The 24,865-nt window shown below is 41.3% G+C and overlaps 1 protein-coding gene across 10 annotated transcripts in view; it reads right to left on the bottom strand.

Moving 5' to 3' along the window:
- GRIA4 (glutamate ionotropic receptor AMPA type subunit 4) overlaps nt 1–24,865 on the bottom strand; it is a 249,420-nt gene that overhangs the window by 69,980 nt on the left and 154,575 nt on the right. For all 10 annotated transcript variants that reach the window (XM_064170856.1, XM_064170828.1, XM_064170847.1 and 7 more), the window contains exons 5-8: nt 6,508–6,561; nt 4,838–4,996; nt 3,167–3,334; nt 1,541–1,645 (exon numbers count right to left, since the gene is read on the bottom strand). In XM_064170856.1, coding sequence (XP_064026926.1) covers nt 1,541–1,645; nt 3,167–3,334; nt 4,838–4,996; nt 6,508–6,561 — 486 coding nt within the window. The remainder of the gene's footprint in view (nt 1–1,540; nt 1,646–3,166; nt 3,335–4,837; nt 4,997–6,507; nt 6,562–24,865) is intronic.

The raw sequence follows: 24,865 nt of genomic DNA, 5'->3' as shown, positions 1-24,865 counted from the left end.
AGGTAATGGCTTAAGAGTGGCAGAGAGGGATGTCTGAAAAGGTAATAAAAACCACTGTAGGCCTCTAGCCATACAGCCATAGCTCTTCTATTAGCAGCCACCCTCCCCTGAAATCACAGGCAAGAAGTATGAATCAGAATATCCCTGCAGTTGTGCCAGTCAGACACCTCTCCCAAAACAGGTGACAAATGTTGAAACTGGAACCACAGGCCATTTTTCACAGTGCACTGCCACGCAAATTCCCTAAAGTTGTGACCTAATTATCCACATCTTTTCCACTTTGCTTTCTCTCCTGTACAATTGGGAATTGGGGATGGAAAGGTTGCATTTCATCACTTGCCTTTGAGGAACCCCAGCCACCCATACATCCTCCTGGCTGCCAAAAGAGCAGCGTAGATCCAGGAAGGGAGCAGCAGTGGCAGTAAGGTCAGACACTTTGCCTGGCAGAAGTCACTGGGCTTCTCAAGAGAGAAGGAAGGTGGACTTACCTTTCCCAGTTTATTTTTCAGCCACCTGTCATACCTTCAAAAGGCAACTGTACCTCATACATAGACACATGTTTGGTCCACAACTCTGTACTGTGATATACTGGTAATTTATTCACCCCAGTGTGTAATACTGCTCTGGGTCTATAGTTTATCACTTTGCCTCCTCATCACTACGGGATGTGACTGTTTTTGGGGACACACAGTTCACTCAGGGTATTATTTATTAGGTTTCTTTCCTCTGGCCTGACAGCAGAGGACAACTTAATTCAGTTCCAATTGCTTTGGCCTTACTCAGGTAGCCATCTTATTCACCATCATCTTCTCACTTTTGCTACTTTGATGACCTCAAATACAGGCCACAGTACCTCCAAAGGAAATAATATCCTTGAGCCTGCAAGTGTTTCCTGTTCTGTAATTGTTTTGTACTATGGAAGTCTCAGTGATAAGCTATATGCATTTAGACACGAAGGATTTGCTTAGACATATATTATTGTGCATTTGCCTAACTTGTTTACAAGCAACAAATCAAGCAGACAGGATTAGATACTGCAATTAATTTCAGCAGTAGTAAGGGAATTCTTCCTTCTCTCTCCTCTCCTTTTCCTCCTAAAAGCCCTTTATTAGTTACAGTCTATGATTCATGCTTACACAAAATATATGAATAACCCCACCTAAAAATACCAGTAATTCACAAGGAGTCTTTGAAAAAGGTGTAACATGTATCTACTGGTCAGACTTCAGACCATTTTCCATCACCCATTGGCACAGTCATGTGCCATCCAGATGCTTTTCATTAGTAAGCTTGACTGACTGAAATCCCACCTCTCCAAGATGCCTACTTGCTTTTGCGCTCCTCAATTTGTTGCACCGAATAATAGCATCTAGTAGAAAACACAGTTTAAATCTACTTCCACTGGAAATATTATGCATTCATTCCATATGGCATCTTTTTTTTTTAAGCATGCAGACTCCACTTTAGTCTAAGTTCGCATAATCATTTCATCATATTTAACTCATTTATATGATATCAGGACAGCAAACGTAGCATGTACCTTTCGAGGGCCTGTGTTCTTCAGCTCAAAGACATCCATGGTGTAGTTGACTCTGCGACCATAATGGTCAAACTGAACATTTCCTGTCAATCCTTGTATTCGAACCTACAAATGGAAGAAAAAGCATCATGAAGACCCAGCCTTACATTGTCTATTTCAAATGTCACAGAATTGTTCAAGTTATCTTGGCTATGTCCTTACATTACCGTAATGACACTACTCTACAATACAAAGGCATTATAAAGCAAAGAAAAGTTGGTTATGTTTCCTTTGTCATACCCAGTTATGCTCAAAATAGGCTTAGATATGCCAGTATCTAAGGGCCAACAAAGACACATAATGGACTTTCTCTTCTTTCAGGCTGTGCAGCTTCAGCACTTTCCAACTGCAGGAGAATATTTTGGATCACATGAAATAAACCTAAAGAATGTTCAGCCTGTTACATAGCTTTTTAAACTTACACTCCAGTGGATTGAATGTATAAATTGAGTATACATTGCTCATCAAGGTAAACTTTGACCACAGAAAAGCGGTTTACTGTCATAGAAGACAGAGGACATGCACAAAGCCTGATAAGAGTGTTTGCAAAGCCTCAGAGTGGAGAAGGACAGATGTAAAGCCATAAGGCTGTCTGTGGCATTTTCTCACCACCTGTGTCTCAGCTGAAAACAGAACTATTTGGTTTTGATTTTCAGTGCTTTACTGCCTCAGCAGGGCATACCCAGAGTGTGGTATTCATCCCAAAGAGGCCACAGCTATATTGCTGCTGGCTTTGATTGTATCAGGATCCAGCCATGAAAACCTCTTTGGCTGGATTTCCAGGCTTGTGCTGTCTTCTCTAACACATAAGGCTGACTTCATGCTTCTCACAATTGTTACAGATCTGTGCATCTGCATGGAGTATGTGGAGCATACAAAATGCTTTATTCCTATCCCTAAGAGTCAGAATGTGGATTTAAACCACTTATTTCTTCCCTCTGTCCTTTCCTGTCTCTGACAGCTGAAACCCTGACTTCGAGGCACGGAGCTGCCAGCTCTGTCAGCAGCCACTTCTCCTCAGCAGTTTCTCCTGAGTGGAGTGAGCCTACTCATTTGCAATAATTTTAATTCTACTGCAGGATTTTTGTTTTCTTGCTCTCCCATTCAAAGGAAAGGCTAAATCATCTTGACAGAGATCTGGAACTTTCCAGGCATCCATATTCATCAGGAATTCAAAATCCTGACATCAGATAACAACAGCTCTGGGTTATTTCTTTTTGAAGAAAAATGTACTATCTAGGTGATTTCCCTAGGAGAAATCCACTTTTATTCAAGATGACAGAAACGTATTTGAAAGGTTGTATTATGTAGCTGTGTTTTTCTTCCTTAAATGACAGTATCTGTACTACTTATATGAAAAAGCAACAGATGAGCTCACCAGTTCAGTGGAGGAAGTCTCAACTACCTTAACAAAACCAAGAGTAGTTTCAAACAGTAGCAGCTTCTCTTTGCCATCATTCCAAGTTATAAACCAGAACCACCAAAACTTCTACCACTATTGTGTATAACAGCTTCCAAAACACATCGTTCCAAATCAACTAGTATCTAATATTCACAAGGATCACCAGAATAAAAGCCTACATTTACCTGTTTTAATGTCCTCTCCATATCAATGCCTTGACCCCATGGAGCCGCAGGGTTAGCGAGACAATCACCAGCATTTCCTCTCCTTGAAATATCAATTTTCTGTCTTCTGAGATTACGGAAAGTTTCAGCCATCACAAGTACTCCATCGTATGTTAATGCAGATGTATACTAAATAGATGGACAAACACAGCACTTTAGAGTCATTGTGTCTTTACAAAAATCAGATGTCTCAGATATTTGTTGTTTGACTCGTTATGCAGCAGTTTCTACACCTTTATTTAGAAAAAAACTCTACACAAAATCAAAAGCAATTTTGTCTAAGGAACAGATGTAGGACTGAAAAGAGTACATTTCAGTAGCTCTAGCTTTAAAACTGTATTTCCTAAAAGCAGAGAAATCTGCCTCTGAAGTACTACTAAAAGAAACAAACTGGCAATATTCAATTCAGTTTTTTTCCCAGTTGTCTTATATACTAGGGAACAACCTCACATACCTTACTTACTCAAGAGAAAATAAGGGAAGAGCAGCTCGTTGAGAAAATGCAACTGAAAAAAATGCTGATGCCTTGGCTACTGGAATTATTAAGAATAATCCAGGATATATGCTTCCTATTGGAAAACCTATGCTGGCTCTCTGAAGGACATAGAGCAAGGAATGGTTTGCGTTTCTACACTAACTGCCTTAACTGGTCTGGGTAGAGAACATGCCAAACAGAACATGTAGAGCAAGTCTTCAGCAGATGTTCATTTGGAGCAACATGAACAATGGGACATTTTCTCACTATGGTCCTCTGTCGCTCATACTGTACCGGTGCTACCCAGTACCTTCCAAAATTTAGATGCACTTGATGCAAGTCCAAAACATAAATTTCATGAATATTCACTGAATTAGGTAGCTATGTTTGGTATTATCCATGTTGATACTTTCTCTAGACCTTACCACCTACCACTCTCCCTGCCAAGGGAGGGCTGGCTGATTGCTTATCTTTGCACAGTGCCCAGCACAAAGTAGCTCAGTTTCAATTAGATCTGTTATACATTAGTGCATATATAGCAAGAACTATTTTGATGAAGTCATATTTACGGTTATGCTGTTATTTGCCTGCCAAGAAAATTATAGATGACAGAAATATTTTGTTATCCATCTGTGAGGGACAGAGGAACACTGGCACAGAATTTCACTGTAAGATTATGCCTGAAAGTGATTACTACACCGGGCTTTGAGGTGGATAGGAATTCCAGAGGAAACTCTAAATGAAAATTTAAGGGCCATAAATGTACAGTTGTGGTTATATCTCACATGCAAAAGCACTCAGCTGTCAGAAAAGCTCTGCACTCTAAGTAAATTCAGATAATTAGACTAATTTGTGCAAAATCAGTTGAAATTAAGTTGTCAGTTAAGCATTTGACCTTCAATTCCTGTCAGTAAAGGGGTGAAGTTGGAGAATAAGTGACAAAGGACATTAAAGTACAACAGTGAAATGTGTTGCAGCTTGTTTCTATCTTATAATCATAAAGATAGGCATAATTAGGTGCCAGTAATAGTAACATCATCTGCTCTGCATTATCCTCTGCCTAAATATTATGGTCTTCGTTCATGCATTCAACAACATTAATCAGAAATTAAGGTACTTGATGGATGTCTTTGGTCATACTGTGGATCAACCAGTACCTTCGGCGGGGTCTCAGATCCTGGGTATTCTCTCTGGTCCAGCTTCTTCCAGCGCTGCATCAGCTTAGCTACCATTGGAGTACTGAAATCTACTAGTTGAAATCCAGTCACATTGGCTCCTCCATGCATAAATCTCTCCAGAGATATATCTTTGAATCCCTAGAAAATCAATTGGAGATTTTCTTTGTCCTTGTAGAGCACTATGGCCCCAACCATAGATGTTAGAAGGCAGAGACATCGCATGAGGATCTCACTGTTTGCGCAAGGAAAACGCAGCATGAAAAGTGCATCATTGTGAAACATGACGGTGATAACTGTCAGATTTCCTATGTATTGAAGCCTAGGGTGACCCCTGGCATTGAAAGAAAAAAATAAAGTACATATACTTCCTGACTTACTAGTTCCTCAGTTTAAGCTTTTCAGCACATATTAGAAATATCTGGTAAAATTTACCTTTGGAGACATGAATGAACTTCAAAATAAAGCATAATGTCAACTGCTAAAGCAAGCTAAGAAGCAATTGTGCTGCTCCTTTTTTACCTGCCATGTTTAATGCTAGATCAGAGGTACCTTATTTTGATTTTCCTAAATTCCTCTGACTGGCATTATCAGGGCAAACAGAAGGGTATTATTACACTTAAGTTCAAAAAACTTCCCCAATATCCTGGGGAAAAATGTTGTTAAGCACAGATATTTGATTCATGTCCCAAAGGATACTGATAGAAACTATAAAAGGTAGCACATTTAGGAAGTCATATTACCCACGTTATTGAACAGCCAGTAGAGAGCAATGTGTGCTCTTGCTGAAGCAGATGAGTAGATGTGCCAGTCTCCAATATATATCCTACTATCAGTTAACAGTAACATCTGATCCCTTGTTTACAGCAAGAAGGGAGTGAATGGAAAAAGTTACTTGGGGAACTATAAATTTGTAATGCTGAAAATCTTATTTGTAAGACCTAAGAGAATAGACATCTCTCATTTAAAATGCCTGAGGTCTTAAAAATAATCTGAAGTGATCCTAAGTTTAGATACAAGCACAGCAAAGCACAATAGACTATTTTGTGTCAACTAAAATTCCTTGAGGGAGGAATAAAAGGAAAACAATTTAAATCATACATTAAACTCTGTCCTGCATGCACTGTGCTTGGCTAGGCAGGCATTTCAGCTTTAAAAATAATATTTTAATAATAAAATGTTGCTTTTACTCTTTCTTTGCCCTCTTCTGAACATTATCTGTATGAATGTGAAGTTTAGATTTAGAGTGGAAACACTGAACTAGTAATTTGACTGAAATAGCTGTTCTTACAGCCAAAGGAATGTTCCTTGGAAAATGTGGAATAGTTACCTCAAGAACTATTATGTTAGTGACACTAGAAAGATGAGTCAAAAATCATAGTGTAGTTCTATTAGTTCTAATTCAGTCACAAAACACACTTAGCAGTATACTATGCTACACTGACTTTGAGAAAATTTAAGAAGGTAACACAGAGTCCTTCTTGTGTAGATGGCTGTAACAGCAAAGGCAAGTTCTTTTATGCACCATAAAGAATGTGTTATGCAGTGTCCCATATTAGTGACAAATAACAAATGTTAAGTGCTGTAACTTCATTGTAAAACTGAGCTTTCCACTTACCAAGTAGGGGTATAATTCTAGAAAAGTATCTTACCAGGTTGGCAACAATATAATGGTATCCTTTAACATGCTTTCCTACGCTCACAATCTGTGGGAGAGAAATGAGAAAAAGAAAAAAAAAAATCCCAGTGTTACATTGCTTTCTTTAGAAAGATATAAATCCTGAAATATACAGCATCAGTAGTATGATGCTGAGAGTCTTTCTCCAGTAGCTATAACTTTCCAGGTGCTTAATCATGGGAAAAAATTAAACCAAAAGTGAGCTATGAACTGTTTGTTAACCTGAGTGTCTTCTGCATGACAGGAAATGTTACTATAGTATATGTTACCAAACAGAGCAATTATCTATGGGATACAAATACAGAAGATCATACGTTAATTAGAATCCCTACCTGATGACATACTTTTTGATTTTAAATACTTATTTTGGACCCAATCAAACTTCCATTAATATCAGTGAAGAAATACCAATACTGCCATTTTCCTGGAGGGCAGCAGAAAACAAGAGGGAGAAATCACACTTTTCTCTATCACCAACTCAACACATACGAGGAAGGTGTTGTCAAGGCATTTTTTCCCACTCAATAAAAAGCTTCAGAGAAATGTGACCTCTGACATCAATAATGCTTCTACATCTGTACTCCTCCATTATAGAGAAATTGATATAGATTAAAACTTCACATTTTGAATTATGTACAGTATCAGAGTTTAAATGTAAGTGGACTGACATGATTTAAGATATACGTGACATGACAGTAGTACCAGACCCTCTGCTGCAGCAAATAACTACAGCTCCCTTTGAGCTGCTGGAAGCTAGCATAGCTTTGGCAATTAACACCCTTTGTGATCTGTTGCCTGGTTTAGCTTTGTAACACGTATTATGACAACCATCTTAACATATCAGTCAAATAAAACAAGCATGAGGTCAATCTGCAGCCACTGAGGTATGTCAGACAGTGGTCACAGTCACTGCAAAGAACTAACCAGAATTGCTCCTATACTTGTTCCTAGCAAATCCAGTGTATTCTCTCTTAGACTGAAGGATAAAGGTACACATCTGTGTACCATCTAGTTGTGTAAACTTCTTTTATAGCCAATGGAAAGAACGAGCACTGTGAGAGAATGATTCATCTTATCCTAAAACACACATATAAAATTAGACAGCTGGTGCCCTTAAAGCGCATGATTTTTGTGCACTGACTGGAAGAAGAGCTGATGATTATTAGCTCTGATGTAGATACCTACATTTTGTACCCCTAATGTTAACTGAAAAAAATTCCACCCTAAAAATGTTGATCATGCAGAGAAATGGTGCTGTATGGATTGTATTTCCAACCAAGACTGGACACAATTCTGATGCTAAATTTGAAAATGTTTATGGTTACTGACCACACATCGTTTGCAAAGTAGCAACTGCTTATGATTAAGAAAAAAAAGTGCTTGTTTATTAAACCAACAGTCTGTAAGTGTCTCACTCTTTTGAATATGGGTTTAGGACGGGCAGATCCTGCCTTTCTAACCTGATCTCCTTCTATGATCAGGTGACCTGCTTGGTGGATGTGGGGAGGCCTGTGGATGTGGTCTATCTGGACTTCAGCAAGGCCTTTGACACTGTCCCCCACAGCAAACTGCTGGCTAAGCTGTCAGCCCATGGCTTGGATAGCAACACTCTGTGCTGGGTTAGGAACTGGCTGGAGGGCCGGACCCAGAGAGTGGTGGTGAATGGTGCCACATCCAGCTGGTGGCTGTCACTAGTGGTGTCCCCCAGGGATCTGTGCTGGGCCCCATCCTCTTTAACATCTTCATAGATGACCTGGATGAGGGCATGGAGTCAGTCATCAGCAAGTTTGCAAATGACACTAAGCTGGGGGCAGATGTGGCTGGGTTGGAGGGCAGAAGGGCTCTGCAGCAGGACCTTGACCGCCTGGACAGATGGGCAGAGTCCAATGGGATGGGGTTCAATAGCTCCAAGTACAGGGTGCTGCACTTTGGCCACAGCAACCCCATGCAGAGATACAAGCTGGGGTCAGAGTGGCTGGAGAGCAGCCAGACAGACAGGGATCTGGGGGTGCTGATTGATACCCACCTGAACATGAGCCAGCAGTGTGCCCAGGTGGCCAAGAAAGCCAGTGGCATCCTGGCCTGCATCAGGAATGGTGTGGTCAGCAGGAGCAGGGAGGTCATTCTGCCCTTGTACTCTGCACTGGTTACACCACACCTTGAGTGCTGTGTTCAGTTCTGGGCCCCCCAGTTTAGGAGGGACATCGAAATGCTTGAGCGTGTCCAGAGAAGGGCGATGAGGCTGGTGAGAGGCCTTGAGCACAGCCCTACGAGGAGAGGCTGAGGGAGCTGGGATTGTTTAGCCTGGAGAAGAGGAGGCTCGGGGGTGACCTTATTACTGTCTACAACTACCTGAGGGGTGGTTGTGGCTAGGAGGAGGTTGCTCTCTTCTCTCAGGTGGCCAGCACCAGAACGAGAGGACACAGCCTCAGGCTGCGCCAGGGGAGATTTAGGCTGGAGGTGAGGAGAAAGTTCTTCACTGAGAGAGTCATTGGACACTGGAATGGGCTGCCCGGGGGAGGTGGTGGAGTCGCCGTCCCTGGAGCTGTTCAAGGCAGGATTGGACGTGGCACTTGGTGCCATGGTCTAGCCTTGAGCTCTGTGGTAAAGGGTTGGACTTGATGATCTATGAGGTCTCTTCCAACCCTGATGATACTGTGAAATTGTTGGGAAAGGTAAACTCATTTCTGACTTCTTTGGGGAAGGATGAAAGTAGGGGAAAGCAGGATACTGCACTGACTTTTGTATATTGATTTGCATGTTTAAATGCAGTGATCAAGGCAGCAAGCACTTAGAATTAGAGCTCTTTTATACTATTATTTGTAAAACTGATGAAATCATTAAACAATCAACACAGTTCTGAAGAAGAATAAGGAAAGACAATTTGCTTTCCAAATTACCATTAAGAGGAAGCATAACAAGAGCCATTCCACGTATTACTGATTAGTCATATTATTAGCAAATACATCATTCTGGTAAATGCAACAGGACAGAATCAAAGAAAGCAAAATATTAAAGCTTGTAGGCAACTCAGGTTGTTTCAGAACCTATTTTAACTTCTTTTTCCCCCAAATATTGTGCTCGTAAGTGTCTGTAGAAGGTGAACTCTGAAAAAAAAAAAAATCAGCCTTAGACTACATACACATTACTAAATGCATTTATGTTTAAGAAATTAAAAAGGTACTTTGTGATCATTTCTAGTCACTGATCTACCTTACTGCACTTAAGAAAATGCCTTGTTCTTATTTCAGTGATGATCAAAAGCAACTAGAATGACCACTGACTTTAAAGTGTGATGAAAGCAGAGCCAATGTGATCTGAATGCATTGCAGGCTTTAGACATGACTCTGAACTTCCTGACTTTATCATACAATATTCTTCTTTCCATTTAGCCGAATAATAGCCTGGCCTAGGAAATCAAGAAACTATTCTGCTGTTAAAAAGTAGTGTCTTCTTGGGTGCTTTTTTTTCCAGGGAGTGGCAAGTTCACTGACTTTAACAAAAACACTTCTAGACTTACATTAACATCCAAACAGAGAATCAGGCCCCAAGTCAACCTCTGTTCTCTACTACTATGAAATGGATATTGTATGTAACTCCTTTTAAAAGAATGTTTAACTTATGTAGCATAAAATGATCCTCATTATGATTTCCAGAAGATGGAGGTCAGTACAGCTGGAGTGAAAAGGACTTATTTCCAGTCAAATCTCTTCAAAGGGTGGTAGCTGTGCATTAGCAGTGTGACTCTAACAAAGGTTTTCCTCTTTGCTATTGTGTCACAATCCACTGCCTTAAGAAAAAGAACACCTGCAATAAAATGAAGTCTGTCCAACACAATATAAAAAATGTGGCAAACTGTTAGAGATGGAAGATTGAGACCTGACCTGAAATACTGTGGCAGAAGTGGTGATGACACAAACCACAATTGAAATGGGATTTTATACAATATCTGAAGCAAAGATAAATCTTTTACAAAGCCATAAAAAAGCAATTGTGAAACAAGCTTAATTTTAACAGCTAGTGCTCATGAAAGGGCATTGTTGTAGGGAAAAAGGTGGACTGTTAACAGCCTACAGCCACTAGAGACGAAGTCAAACAAGACAACAAACAAAGAAGTTTGCATTCCTTTTTTCTGTTGTGAAGGCAAGCACTAAGGTGGCACAGCAGTGCACACATCTGCTCCACACACGGCCAAGCAGAGGTTAAGGATGCTTCCCACACAGCCCTGGTGTCCACCACCAACTGGCAGGCCAAAACCCTGTGTGGTGCAAGCAGCTGCCAGGGAAGAAAATTTGGAGAGGTGGTTTAAAGGCTATTAACTAGTGCTCTGAGCATGGCTGGTTGCTGCTTCTGAACTGGTTTGAATTCAAAACCTACTACTGTGAAAGGCTCACCTGGAGATAAATGGAATATGCACACTTGTAGGGAAAAAGAAGCAAGGAACAGGAGGAAGGATGTAAAAAGATCACTTTACAAATCCTCCAAACCATTTGTATTCATCCTTTGTCTTCCATCATCTATTTATTCTTTCACTAACTGAAATAACCTATTTCTCAGGTCCAAACCTCATCAGTTGTGTGGTGCAGGGACAAAATGGGTTTTTTATGACTGTGCAGTGTGGGACTATTATCGTGTGCAAAATCCCAGCTGCTTCACAGAAAATGAGCCTATGCAAAGAGCTCTTCCTGGCTTCTCTGGGTAAGGAAGATGCTGGTGGCAGTTCCTACAGCTGGCTCCCTCAAGGGGAAGAGCTGTAAGTTTGCAGTGACATTACAGTTTTGCTTAGAAGCAACTTTATAGACCTCTATGGGGAAAAAAAGCATGGAGAGAAAGCAATGATGAGGAAAAGGCACTTTAAGAATCTCCCACCCCACTGGGACTCAGAAGAGATAAAGAGTTGCTACTACATCCCTGAAGCACCATAAGTCCAATACTGATGCTACTGGTCCCAGTTACTGTGTGCTGTGCACATACCAAATTCTTTAGCTAATGATTTGCTCCTGCGGTTCTGTGTGAGCAGAACTGAGCCTGTATTTTGTTCATGGAAATAAAAACATTCAGAGGAAAACTGCAGACAGTGAGAGACGAGGCAAGTCCATGCAATTTCTGAGTTGAGACAATGAAATCCTCCTTACAACTAAACTACATGCAAAAGCAATGTGACGTTTCAATAAACACTCAGTGTTGAGCTAATGACCCTTTGTGCTGATGCACTGTTGTGCCCATGACAAACAGGAAAGCAAAGCAAACTGTGGATGAGTCGCTGAGCTCATACCTGCTTAATTCATGTGTCTGGTTATGTCTGCCTTCCTGTAAGCATTAGGTTGCAATTGATTACAGATTCATGTTTTAATTTTTCTTATTACTACTATTTTTAGTATTTCTTGAATTAATGGTACCAGTGATTTGAATTTTATTTGCAACAATGTCAGTTGCTAGCTTCAGTTAGTAGACAGTAGAAATTAAGATGAGAGGCAAAAAAAAAAGTTTTTAACACCAGCAAAATTTGTAATTTGATCAATTTAGAGAAATTCAGACATTACTTTTTCAGATTTATCTCTTCTGTGGCAAAATACTATGAGCAGCCCCAGAATGAGTAGATTAAATCAGCTTCCTTACTTTTCTCAACTTGCACATTTATTTACTTCCATTTTGATGGCAATTAATAATCAATCTTACTGCAATGGCCTGCTCCTCTTCATGCAGAGAGATTTGCTCTTCTGTGTTAACACATACATGGTACTTTTCAGCTGCACATCTAAAGACCCATTAAGGCTGGGGAAGCTCAGGATCAGCAATGTCAAATACACATTGAAAACCTGAGTCAGACAGCTATGAACAGCATCCAGCTACCTCCCTATGATGATTGTTACTAAGTATTGTTAACTATTATTAATTAGAGCTTATTGGCTTGCAATTTTTCAAAATGTAGGATTAACAATACTAATATCTTGCTATGTGGCACCCTTGCATCCATGTTTAATCTTTAATAATACAAAATACAACATATATTATTATGTATCAATGCATCTGTGTACATTGAAGCAACAAATATATGCCAGATGCTGCAGAGCAGTTTCCACCTCTGTGTTTATAGGCAAATAAAGCCCTGGATGAACAGCTTGATGTTGCTGATACAGACCACTGACAGAGCTGAGAAAAGTGGTACCTGTCTACTGGGAAGCATCCTGTTTAGTTCTTACAGTCAGAGGAGGGCAGGGAGCAGGAAAAAAGACTGGAATCAGTCTGTCTGCTAGATCAGGAGCCAAGCTCATGATTTCTGATAGCAAAAGTGATTCACTATACAAAACTCTGAAGAAAATGCCACTCACGGCAGACATCTTGGAAGATGATAATGAATTCCACCAGTACAGGCTGGGAGGTGATCTGCTGGAAAGCAATCCTGTGGAGAGGGACCTGAGGGTCCTGGTGGATAACAAGTTAACCATGGCACAGCAATGTGCCCTTGTGGACATGAAGGCCAACGAGATCCTGGGGTGTATTAGGAAGAGTGTGTCCAGCAGATCAAGAGAGGTTCTCCTCTCCCTCTACTCTGCCCTGGTGAGACCTCATCTTGAATATTGTGTCCAATTTTAGGCTCCCCAGCTCAAGAGGGACAAGGATCTGCTGCAGAGGGTCCAGCAGAGGGCTATGAGGGGACTGTAGGGCATGGCTTATGTGGAGAGGCTGAGGGACCTGGGGCTTTTTAGTCTGGAGAAAAGAAGACTGAGAGGGGATTTGATAAATGTTTATAAGTATCTGAAGGCTCAGCAGGCGCAGGGGGACAGGCTCTGCTCACTTGCTCGCTATGATAGGACAAGGAGCAATGGGTGTAAGTTGCAACAAAAGAGGTTCTGCCTCAACACAAGGGCAATCTTTACTGTAAGGGTCACAGAGCACTGGAACAGGCTCCCCAGAGAGGTTGTGGAGTCTCCTTCTCTGGAGACTTTCAAGGCCTGTCTGGATGTGTTCCTCTGTGGTCTGTGTTAGCGTTGTCCTGCTCTGGCAGGGTGGTTGGACTGGATGATCTCCTTGGGTCCCTTCCAACCCCTAACATCCTGTGATCCTGTGATGGTGCCAGCAGTGTGCTGGTGGGAAGGAGGCTGTGTGGAGGGGAGATGAGCACCACACCCTGTGCTTGATCAGCTCAAATTGCAAAAGAATCAGCTAGTTCTGCCCCCAGTGCAGAGCACTTGGAACTAGATGATCCTTGAGGTCCCTTCCAGCCCAGACAACTCCGTGATCTTATGTTAGAGTAATCATCAAGCTCCTACCCTACCTAACCGGGGGGCCACCAGGCCCCCCGGCCTTTAGATCCCCACCACCAGTCACCCAGTGTGCACCATGAGGACTCACCAGTGATGACGGGAGGAGGATCCCTCTGCCCAGATGGGCAAGCTTGGGGCTTGCCTTTCCTGGGGCTGTTTATAAAGGGCAGTGTGCAGAGAGGTCTAAGTGGTCACACCTGGGGTGGGAGGAGACTCCAAGAGAGCCCAGGTGCTGTGTGTTTAGGGGTGGGAAACGGGGGAAAAAAGGGTGGGGTGGAAAGGGGGCAGATACAGTGTTCCAGTGTCATCTGCTATAGGTGGTCCTGTTCTGGCAGAGGGATTGGACTTCATGATTTTTCAAGGCTTCCCAGAGTGATTGTGGTGTCTCCTTCTCTGCAGACTTTCAAGGCCTGTCTGGATGTGTTCCTCTGTGATCTGTGTTAGATAGCATTGTCCTGCTCTGGCATGTGGTTGGACTCGATGATCTCCTCGGGTCCCTTCCAACCCCTAACATCCTGTGATGTCTAACACACAAGTGCTGAAGCTAGAATTTTGTGTAGTTCAGAGATGGGTGAGAAAGAATGGAACTGCTACAGTTGAAAAAAAAAAAGAGAAATCCATTGCTATTCTTGAGGAAAAAAGAAACTTTTTATTACTGAATAGAGCTCTGTGTATGCCCATGTGTTTATGTATCTGTGTATACAAACATAAAAAAATACTGCAAATATTACTGCATGTGAAAAAGCCTGAGGAAACACAAATTAGGAGTAGCAGTAGGGTCTTCCAGAAAGAAGTAAAGCTGTAGACAAATGAAATTGCAGTTGACTTGCATTTTTCACTTTGCTTTGCTGAGCTGTGCAAGAAGGTCATTATGGAGACAGAGTTAAACCTCAATTGCTAAAAATTGTATACTATGTAAAATCAGGAAAACATAGCACAGAATGAGGAACTAAATACAGGAGAAGCATGTTGCCTGGTTTAGTGAAAGATATCTCAGATGTGGTCACTTAAAGTAGCACAGAGGTGATCTGCTCAGCCTGGCATTCCTTCTAGCTGTTTCTGATGGAAGCACGTTATGGGTTTGCAAGAATCTGTACAAGATGATACAATTAACAAGAGCTGCCTATAGATATGCCAACAGATTAATGAGAAACAAATGAGCTACCTGTATAGATCTAGGCCTTATTTTGTGGTCTGACTCAACCTCACTCAACGAAAACACCAAGATAGTCTGGGTGCACACTGGAGAGAAACAAGCTTTGCAAGAAAGCTCCTGGGGTTCTGATAGACAAGTTTACCATGAACCACTCATGCATGCTCATGGCAAAGGAAACCAACATCCTCTTGGGATGTATTACCAGCAGGTCAAAGAGATGATCTTTCCTCTCTGCTCAGCTCTTGTGAGGCACATCTGGAGTGCTGTGCCTCATGGTGGGCTGCCCAGTACAAGAGAGCACAGCCAGTGAAGGGCCACAAAGGTGACTGAGAGGTGAGAAGAAGCTGAGAGAGCTGGGACTATTCAGGCTGGAGAAGAAAAAAAAAAAACCAAGGCAGATTTTAGTAATAAGTATAAATACCCAATGAGATGATGTAGGCAAGAGGTTAATTGACTCTTCTGAGAGGTGCATAGCAATAGGACAAAAGGCAAAAGGACACAGACTGTGATAATAATTAAAAAAGTCGAATTAGATAAGGCTACTTTTTTGGTGTTTGCTTGGTTTTGTTTTTGGGTTTTGTTTTTTTTGGTAACATGTGTTGAAGTACTAAAACAAGGCACAAAGGGGTTTAAAGGGGTTGTGGGATCTCCATTCTTGGAAATGTTCAAAACTTGACTGCATGAGTAACCTGATCTAAGACTCTAAATCAGTGAGAATGTCCAGGTGACCTTTGGAGGTCACTTCCAACAACAATTACTCTGCTATTCTGTTTGTAGAGCAGAGCTGCTCAAGCTAGTACTTTACACTATCATTTGCAAAATCAGGTTCCAAATCTTCCTAAAAATAAACTGCATATTTCAAAGATGCCAGTTTTTCTTTCTGGTACCTTATTTTCTGTGCAGCATTTAATATGTGCTGACAACAAGAATTCTGACAGAAAAAGACATGTGGATCCCACAGTTGTTAACTTCCAACTTCTCCATTTCATGCTTTTTGAGCTTTCTTACATAATTTTAAACATCCTTTTGATATAGATTAGCATCAACAAGAAAAAAAAAAAAGGCCAAAATAAAAGGAGTAAGGTATTTACAATTAGCAAAACCATTCATCATGATCTAAAGGTTTGTATACCACATTTTTCAACTTAATTGTGAAATCTCTGTGGAGTGTTGACTTCATTGTATATTGGAACTAATTTCTGAGCACTGAACAAGCTTATAAGTAATAGCTGCAACATCAGCTAGCTGAGTAAATGACAGTCTGCTTCTCTGGTAATAAGTGTTACTAGTGTGTGAAGAAGTAAAAAGAACAAGTATGATGGCTGTAAAAATAACAAACATTTTCACTGAAATCTTCAGAATTCATTGAATCTCAGTCAGAGTTGGAAGGGACCACGAGGATCAACTAGTTCCAACTTCCCTGCCATGGGCAGGGACACTCTACCCTAAACCAGGCTGGCCACAGCCTCATCCAACCTGGCCTTAAACACTTCCAGCAATGGGGCCTCAACCACCTCCCTGGGCAACCCATTCCAGGCTCTCACCACTCTCATGCTTAACATCTTGTTCCTCATGGACACTCTGAACCTACCCACCTCCAGCTTTGCTCCATTCTCCCCAACCTTTTCAGTCTGTCCTCATAGCAGAGGTGCTCCATCCCTCTGATCATCCTCCTGACCCTTCTCTAGACACACTCCAACATCTCCAACATCCCTCTTGTAATAGGGGCTCCAGATCTGGATGCAGTACTCCAGGTGGGGTTTCATGAGGGCCACAATTTTGTCACGTTATGACACTTCACTGTTGCTTTCAAGTTTGTAAACATAGAAATAAGGAAATAAATCTATGGCATGTATTTACTCAAGGTAAATGACTTCAGCTAACTAAATGCAAGTAAAAGTAAAATGGTGTTATGACATTTCTCTCTAAGTATCTCTTTTGCTACAAACAGAATCATAGTATGGTAGGGATTGAAAGGGACTTTTGAGGACCATCAAGTGAAAACCCCTGTGCCAAAGCAGGATCACCTAGGGCAGGCCACACAGGAATGCAACCAGTTGGGTCTTAAAAGACCCACAGAAGAGGAGACTCCACAACTTCTATCAGCAGCCTGTTCCAGAGCTCCATCACCCTCACAGCAAAGGAGTCTTTGCTCATGTTGATGTGGAGTTTCCTGTGTTCTAGTTTGTATTCATTGCTCCTTGTCCTACCACAGGACACTACTGAAAAGAGACTAGAACCTTCTTGACATCCACCCTTTAGATATTTATAAACATTAATGAGAACCCTTTTCAGTCTTCCCCTTTCCAGATGTCTTGGGTTTAGGGAGCGAAGACAAATGCCTCCCAAGATGAGTAAAGGAAATGCTCCATGCAGGATTGGAAAGAATCAGCAGTTTAAATGGAAGTAGTATTCACAGCTACGTAAACCAATAGAGAAACATACAAAATGCACAAATCCATAGTCAGCCCTGGCCCAGTTCTCCAGTCTGGGCCTACCGAGGAACCTGATTAAGCCAAAGCTTTCCTCTACCTCCCCTCAAAGCTTTGGCCAAAAACCCAGGCCTCACACACCCCTCCTATACCTCCCTGCCTTCCTCACTCCTCCCTCAGGCCTGAACGACGAAGCTAAAACTTCAGCTTGCCAGCTCTAGGCCACACAAGGCCAAAAGCCTCAACTCCCCCCACCCCAGCGAGGAGGCAGCGAAGCGAGGAAAAGGGGCAGAATTGATTCTCAGGTAGTTTGTATACAGGGTGGATGCAGGCATTATGGGATGAAATAACAAATATTACATTTTTCTGGCATCCAAGCCCTGGAGCTACCATCTCTCTTCTGGAGGACCTTAAAGGACTCTGTGGTTCTAAAAGACATCTAGGCTTGTACTCATGATACCAGACTGAACAGCCCCAGGGGCCTCAGCCTTTCCTCATAAGACAGATGTTACAGCCCCTTGATGATCTTTGCAGACCTCTTGGACACCCTCTGGTATATGCCTATCCCTCTTGAACTGGGGAGCCCCGAACAGGACACAATATTCTAGATGTGGTCTCACTAGGGCAGCATAGAGGAGGAGAAGAACGTCCCTTGACCTGCTGGCGACATTCTTAATGCACCCCAGGACAACCTTGGCCTTCTTGGACACAAGGGCACACAACTGTGCCACAGAGAATTTAGTGTCCACCAGGACTCCTTCTCTGTGGAGCTGACTTCCAGCAGGTCAACCCTTAATCTGTGTTGGTGCATGGTGTTCTCCCTCCCCAGGTACAGGACTCTACACATAGTCTTGGTGAATCTCAGGAGGTTCCCTTTTTCCCAGCTCTCCAGTTCTCTTTCCTATGCAAACTGTATTTGTGCTACTGACCTGTCTGTGGGTCTGTTTGTTAATTTTCCAGTAAAATACTTTCACAGCCATTTAGTATTTTCAACTATATTTGAAAGGAAGACAATGTCTCTAACACATCGTTGAAGACACCTTGGACATGTAAGACATTAATTCAGCACAGTTCAGGCAACAAAGCTGGAGAAAGGCCTGGAACACAAACCCTATGAGGAGAGGCTGAGGGAGCTGGGGGTGTTTAGCCTGGAGAAGAGGAGGCTCAGGGCTGACCTCATTGCTGTCTATAACTACCTGAAGGAAGGCTGTAGCCAGGTGGGGGTTGGTCTCTTCTGCCAGGCAACCAGCAACAGAACAAGGGGACACAGTCTCAAGTTGTGCCAGGGGAAGTATAGGCTGGATGTTAGGAGGAAGTTGTTGGCAGAGAGAGTGATTGGCATTGGAATGGGCTGCCCAGGGAGGTGGTGGAGTCACTGTCCCTGGAGGTGATGAAGAAAAGCCTGGATGAGGCACTTAGTGCCATGGTCTAGTTGACTGGCTAGGGCTGGGTGCTAAGTTGGACCGGATGATCTTGGAGGTCTCTTCCAACGTGGTTGATTATGTGATTCTGTGTGATTCTGTAATACTGACTGCTGGGTGGAGAGCTGAGGCCTATATGTTTTTGCCACAACAGACAAGAAACACTCAGACACTACATCTCCTGTCTGATGGTTACAAGTCACCACATGGACACTGCTGATTTGCACATACTTCTTGATTAGCCACAGTAAGTGCTATTTCTTGCTTAAGCAGTAGAGTTTTGAAAATAAGATTTTTATGATGCTGGTAGGAGTGGTAGGATAAATGATAAAGAAAAGCCCACAGTAACCAAGGAGGTATCAGCGCTCACTTCTTACTGTCTTAGTAATTCTAAACACTGCTTCTGGAAGCTATACGCAGCTTCCAGATTGCTTCAGATTGCATTGATACAAATTAAGCAATGAATAAATACTAATGAGTATAAAATAATGTGAGAACAAAAGAATAAAAAGAGAATAATTTCATTAAACTGTGAAGCCTAACTTGATATTTCGTAAGTTCGGCTTAAACAGCTATCTGGCACTAACTTTCTTTGGGATTTCTCAGTAATAAGTAAACCCAGGTTTATTTTGAAACATGAGTTCTGAATATAAAATAAAAATTCTATGAGATTAAGCCAACAATTTTCTAATTTTGGTAGAGATGCCCTTTAAACCCTTCACATCTGACTTTTGGTGCACGGGCCAGAAATGCAAATCAATACAGCACTTTAACATACAGGAAGAAAAATAAAATGAAAAGAAAGAGTAAAACCAGAAGGAAAACTCTTACTGAAAAGTGAGAGCAACACACAGGCCTGATTATTCCTATGCCATATGCATTAACTACTGCTTTGGCCTGGACTGCTCAGATGCTTACCACCTGCTGCTAGTATTAGCAAATTAGTTGGCAAAAAAATAAATAACAATGTTATGTGTTTCAAGCATTCATTTAATTTTAAGTAGAATATTCTTTGTATTAAATTCAGGGGAGCACTTTAGAAACACAATTTGGAAAGAAGAGGTAGACATTCAGGGAATTTTCTGTCTCTCTCACCAACTTTCATCCTTTGATTCAAACAGAATATTTCTGTGCTCTTGAAAGACCACCTGCTGAAAGCGTTGTGAAAAAAAGGGATGTTGATAAACAAGGACATAACAGTACTTGACAGAAGAATATGAATCACCAGAAATGCATTCTGCTACATAAGCTGTATCTATTATAACAAACTGTGGAGATGTCATTTTATTTTTCTGCGGTTTTGTTAGAGGTTCTTTTCTTTCTCTCTTGTTCCGGTAAGCTGGCAATGCAACGGTAACAGCAATCCCTAATTTCATGCATGTAGGAAAATGGGGCTTTATCTAACACAAATAAAGAACTATGATAATTCATTTTTGAGATTAAAAACATGGCATATTTTTATTGCGCCTGTGTATGAACAGACGAAACAAAGAGCCGGAGACACTTCATCACATTCAGTGAGAACTTAGGAGGTTCTAGAAAACATTCTGTTAAACATAAAGAGTTTTACATAACTGTTAAGAGTAGATGTACTTTCTTCAAGTTGGAAGTAAATCTTCTGCACATTGTGCGGAAAGCTGACATGAAATAGATCTTCATAAAACATCACAGAATCTTAGAATGGCTTATGTTGGAAGGGACCTTAAAGATCATCTAGTCCCAGACCGCCCCCGCTGTGGGCAAGGATACCTTCCATCTTCATTTTATTGCTTTTGCTGCTCTGGCACAGTAAAACACCATTTTGGAGTTGGTTCCGGGGGTGAGCAGCAATGGTCATGTTAAGCGTTGCATCCCACTGAGTGTCACATCATTCCAGCTATGCATGAATTCTACACTGGTAAATTAAAAAGGGTCATTATCTCCTGGCCTTTCCCAAAGGTCTATCATGTTCACCACTTAAAGCGGGTAAGGAAAGAAAACATGGTTAAGGTCTTGATATTTATAGTCTGTCTTTCAGAGTCTAGGGTCTCAGGATGAGTAGCGTCTGCCAGAGGAGTATAAAGTAGAAGTTTCAGTCAGAGGTAACACAGTATTTTCCTCATTATGGCTGTTTTAAGTAGAAAAAAGAGCTAAAAGTCTCTTGGTATGCCTAAGTTACAGCAGATTCTCAAGAGTAGGTGGAGATCTACTGACTCAGACTGAAAATGCTGTTTGTCTTAACTGATGAATCCAAGTAACAACTTCGTGACCTTGTGGAAGCACAGTGTTTTAAACAGGGCTTCAAGCTGAGCCATGCTAACTGGCATGAATACAGAAACCAAGTAAAATGTTACCTATCATCCCCAAATACACCCAGTTGCTACTGGTGGCTGTATGGGCTTGTGTGAGTGAGCATGACCAGAGATGTTTAGCTTTATTAAGAAAATCATCACAGCCTAGTATGTTTTGGCATAACCCTGAGAGGCAGGATATGAAACCTTTTCTGAGGCTAAGACAGGGGCAATCTAAGCAGACTGGATGTAAACACTAATGTGCAGGCTGAATATGCATTCTGAATTTAATTCTGACCCTACTCTCACTTTCTAGAATGGAAATTTGAAAACAAAACTAACTCTCTGTGGTTTGCAGTTAAAAAGCATAGAGGATTTGCACTCGCCCCAAACATCAACCTCACCACAGCAACATAAAAATCTGAAAGAAAGACCTTACAATGAAAAATGCACATCCTGGGTTGCACATAGAGTGGTTCTGGATTTCAGATATACTGTAAGGTTCTAGGGGAGAAATTTCCCCTGGTGACAAGCTTCAGGTATGGAGTGTGGAAGTTGCTTCTACACACACCAAGGTACATGGAGAGGAAAAAAATAAATGAGAAAAACTGATGAACTAAGGAAAATACACAAAACAAAAAGAAATTGAATATTGCAAGATTAAAGTTGCACAAGAAGTGAGGAAACAGCAAGGTGCCAATTTTCTCAGCTGAATGACTGAGAGAGTTTGGTGAGCAGAAGATACCAGTGGGCACTAAGTATGGGCAGTAGACCATCAGGTAAGCTCACTTTTTGAACACAAACATCAAAAAGGGTCTCCAGTCTTCACTGTTTGAGGTCCACAGTCAGAAGAAGTGTGAACATGTATATATATGGGCAGTCATTTGAGAAGAAACTCACAAGCCCACAAGCCAGCTTCTCTCCCTTCATTAGCATAGATTTAAGGGCAAAGCACTTTGAGTTACAGTCTCATTACTGAGATTTAATTACTTTTCCTAAATGTTCTGCAGAACATTTACTTGTACATTGCAAAGTATTACAGTATAGTCACAACTTAGGCTCTCAATTACACGAGAACTAGGCAGGAAAGAAGTTGAGTTAATTAGAGTTACTGAAGCTTAATCAATTCCTCTGTGTATGCAGGGGAGAACATGCCAACTTTTAGTCCATTTGTGAAGCTACTTTACCTGTCTACCACAGGTTATCACCACCTTCATGCAGTGGGAAAAAGCCAACAGCTGATATTTTAAAATAGCTGTTATTTTGCATTTTCTACACTGAGCTAGGCTCCTTTCGCTTCAATCCCATTTTTGGCAGACTAAATACTTTTGTGTTGAAGATTATTTCTGACTGCCCACCCTTAAGCAGCATTTGATCTACAATGGCTTGTTTTGGAGCTCCAACCTAGCACCTCAGGCCTACTTGCAGATCAGCCTGTCTAGGAAGATGGGGACCTTTGCAACTGAGTGCAAGGCTGCATCTCTTCTGTATACTTTGTCTACTTGGCTATAATGCCATTCCTGTTTGTACAGTGGCCTTCCTCTGAAAGGATAGAAAGGATCACCAGGAATGTTGGGAAAAAAGAGAATTCACATGATCTGGAAAAAATTACCAAAATATTTTCTGAAATACAAGAATTTCAATTTAATTAGGGCAAGTGTAAGCATATAAATATATATATACCCACACACATCTGTATGAGCAGTCACAGAATCACACATTACAGCCAGTTGAAAGAGATCTCGAAGATCACCCAGTCCAACCCTCGACCCAGCACTAAAGGGTCAACATGAAACCATGTCCTTAAGCAACAAGTCCACACACTGCTATAACACCTCCAGGGATGATGACTTCATCACTGCTCTGGGCAGAAAATTCCAATGTCTGATAACCCTCTCTGTGAAGAAATATTCCTTACTATCCAGACTGAACTTCCACTGGTGCAGTTTGAAACCATTTCCTGTAGTCCTGTTGCTTCCCACCAAGGAGGAGAGGCTGGCCTCCTCTGCATCAACCTCCCTTTGGTAGTTGTAGAGAGTGATGAGGTGTCCCCTCAGTTACTACTAAGAAAAAAACTACATGCCTAAAAAAAACCAACTCCTCTCACTTCATTACCACAGATTAAAGGGCAAAGGCTTTACACTTTGGTGTGAACAAACACCAGCACAAACAGAAAAATGCTTATTTCCTTGGTAACATTCATCCCATTCAAAATTGGATGGTAGCCAGATGAATCACTTCCTAAAACTACTTGTATGACTGACTAAGGTACAGTAATGTTGCAAGTAAGGTGTTTACTTCTACCCTCTGCTCTCTCTGTGCAGTTAACGGAAAGAGGACTCAATTAACTTTCAGGACTGCCCTGTAGATGTGCCAGCCAAATTCATCATGTCTAATCCAGTCTGTTGAATCAAGGCACTTCATTTTTCTGACTTATCATGCTTGCATTAAGTACCTATTTTAGGCATGCAAAATTCAGACCTGCATGAGGTCAGAAGAGCTCAAAACCTGATCAGATTGAAATCAATATCCAATTTAGTTCTACATGATCTGAACAAAAATCACAAGCTATGGTCCTAAAAAGGAACTGACTATCCTGGTGCCAATCTGGAAGGAAAATGAGCAGCAAACCAAATATACATGTGAGATCCAAATATGTACTGGATTCTTAATCTCACTTTAAAACTGAGTGGACACTCAGTCAATGCACCTACACAGGATGGTGGGAGTACTTCAAGACTTATAATACTGTAGCATATTTTTTCTAAGTCACATTTCCATGCTACATAAAAAATCTGCTACATACACACATGTACACACAGCTGAGAGAGGCACTATTTTTGTGAATGTATTTTAAAAGACCCTCAAACTGAATGTTCTGTTTCAAGACAACATAGGCTAAATTGGGGGAGGATTTCATTGTAAGTTGTAGAAAGCATGTATTAAAATATAAAGGAATTCAGAACGACAACAACAGAAAAAAAAAAAACCCAAGCAAAACAAACAGCAACAGGAAAAAAAGCCAAATGCTTATCTATAGCAATACAGCACAGTCTATTCTTCTCTTGGCAACAGTCATAGAAAAAGCCCTTGTTATATCAGTCATATTTTAATTCTCAGTTTCCCTCTTCTGCAAGTGAAAGCAAAACTGTGATATATATATTTATCTGTGAGTAGTATTCTATCCATTTCTGCATCACAAATGAGATTTCATATTTCTGTGACTTGAGCAGCAGATGCATCATGAACGTTTTTACAACAAAATCTTAATTCTCCAATGTACTAGCAGAGAAGCAGCATGGCAGTGGGGGATCTGCCACCAGCAGATGGCATTCATTCCTTGCAGTTCCTGCAGCAGCAGGTACTGAACCGTGTACTTGCACCACATCAGCATAATATGTGGAATCATGCAAGAAGCTGTAAGTTCTTTTCCTGTCATTTGATAAAATGCTCTTTTCAAAGCATTATTTTATTTTTCCCATTATCTAAGCAAGAGCTTATACACAAGCACTATACAGAGGATTTGTCACATCAGACTAGCGAGATTTTATATTCACTTTAAACACTGGTACAGGTAGTAGCCAGTGTAAGCCAGTCCATCTGGCCAAGTATTATCTCTATCTGACGGCAGCTTTCCATGAATAACTGATGGAAGAACATGACCTTCCTTCTCAGTTCAATAGCACCTTCATTCTACTGTTCTTCATGTTCATAAGCAGTCTGCTAAGGTAGTAAAACTAGCAGTTTAAATGCGTGTAACAATAATTGTGAAGGACTTTATGGCT

The sequence above is a fragment of the Pogoniulus pusillus genome, chromosome 3, assembly GCF_015220805.1.
Source record: "Pogoniulus pusillus isolate bPogPus1 chromosome 3, bPogPus1.pri, whole genome shotgun sequence".
Classification (NCBI taxonomy): domain Eukaryota; kingdom Metazoa; phylum Chordata; class Aves; order Piciformes; family Lybiidae; genus Pogoniulus; species Pogoniulus pusillus.
The sequence above is the reverse complement of the archived record's forward strand: the minus strand, read 5'-3'. Positions and strand labels throughout refer to the sequence as shown.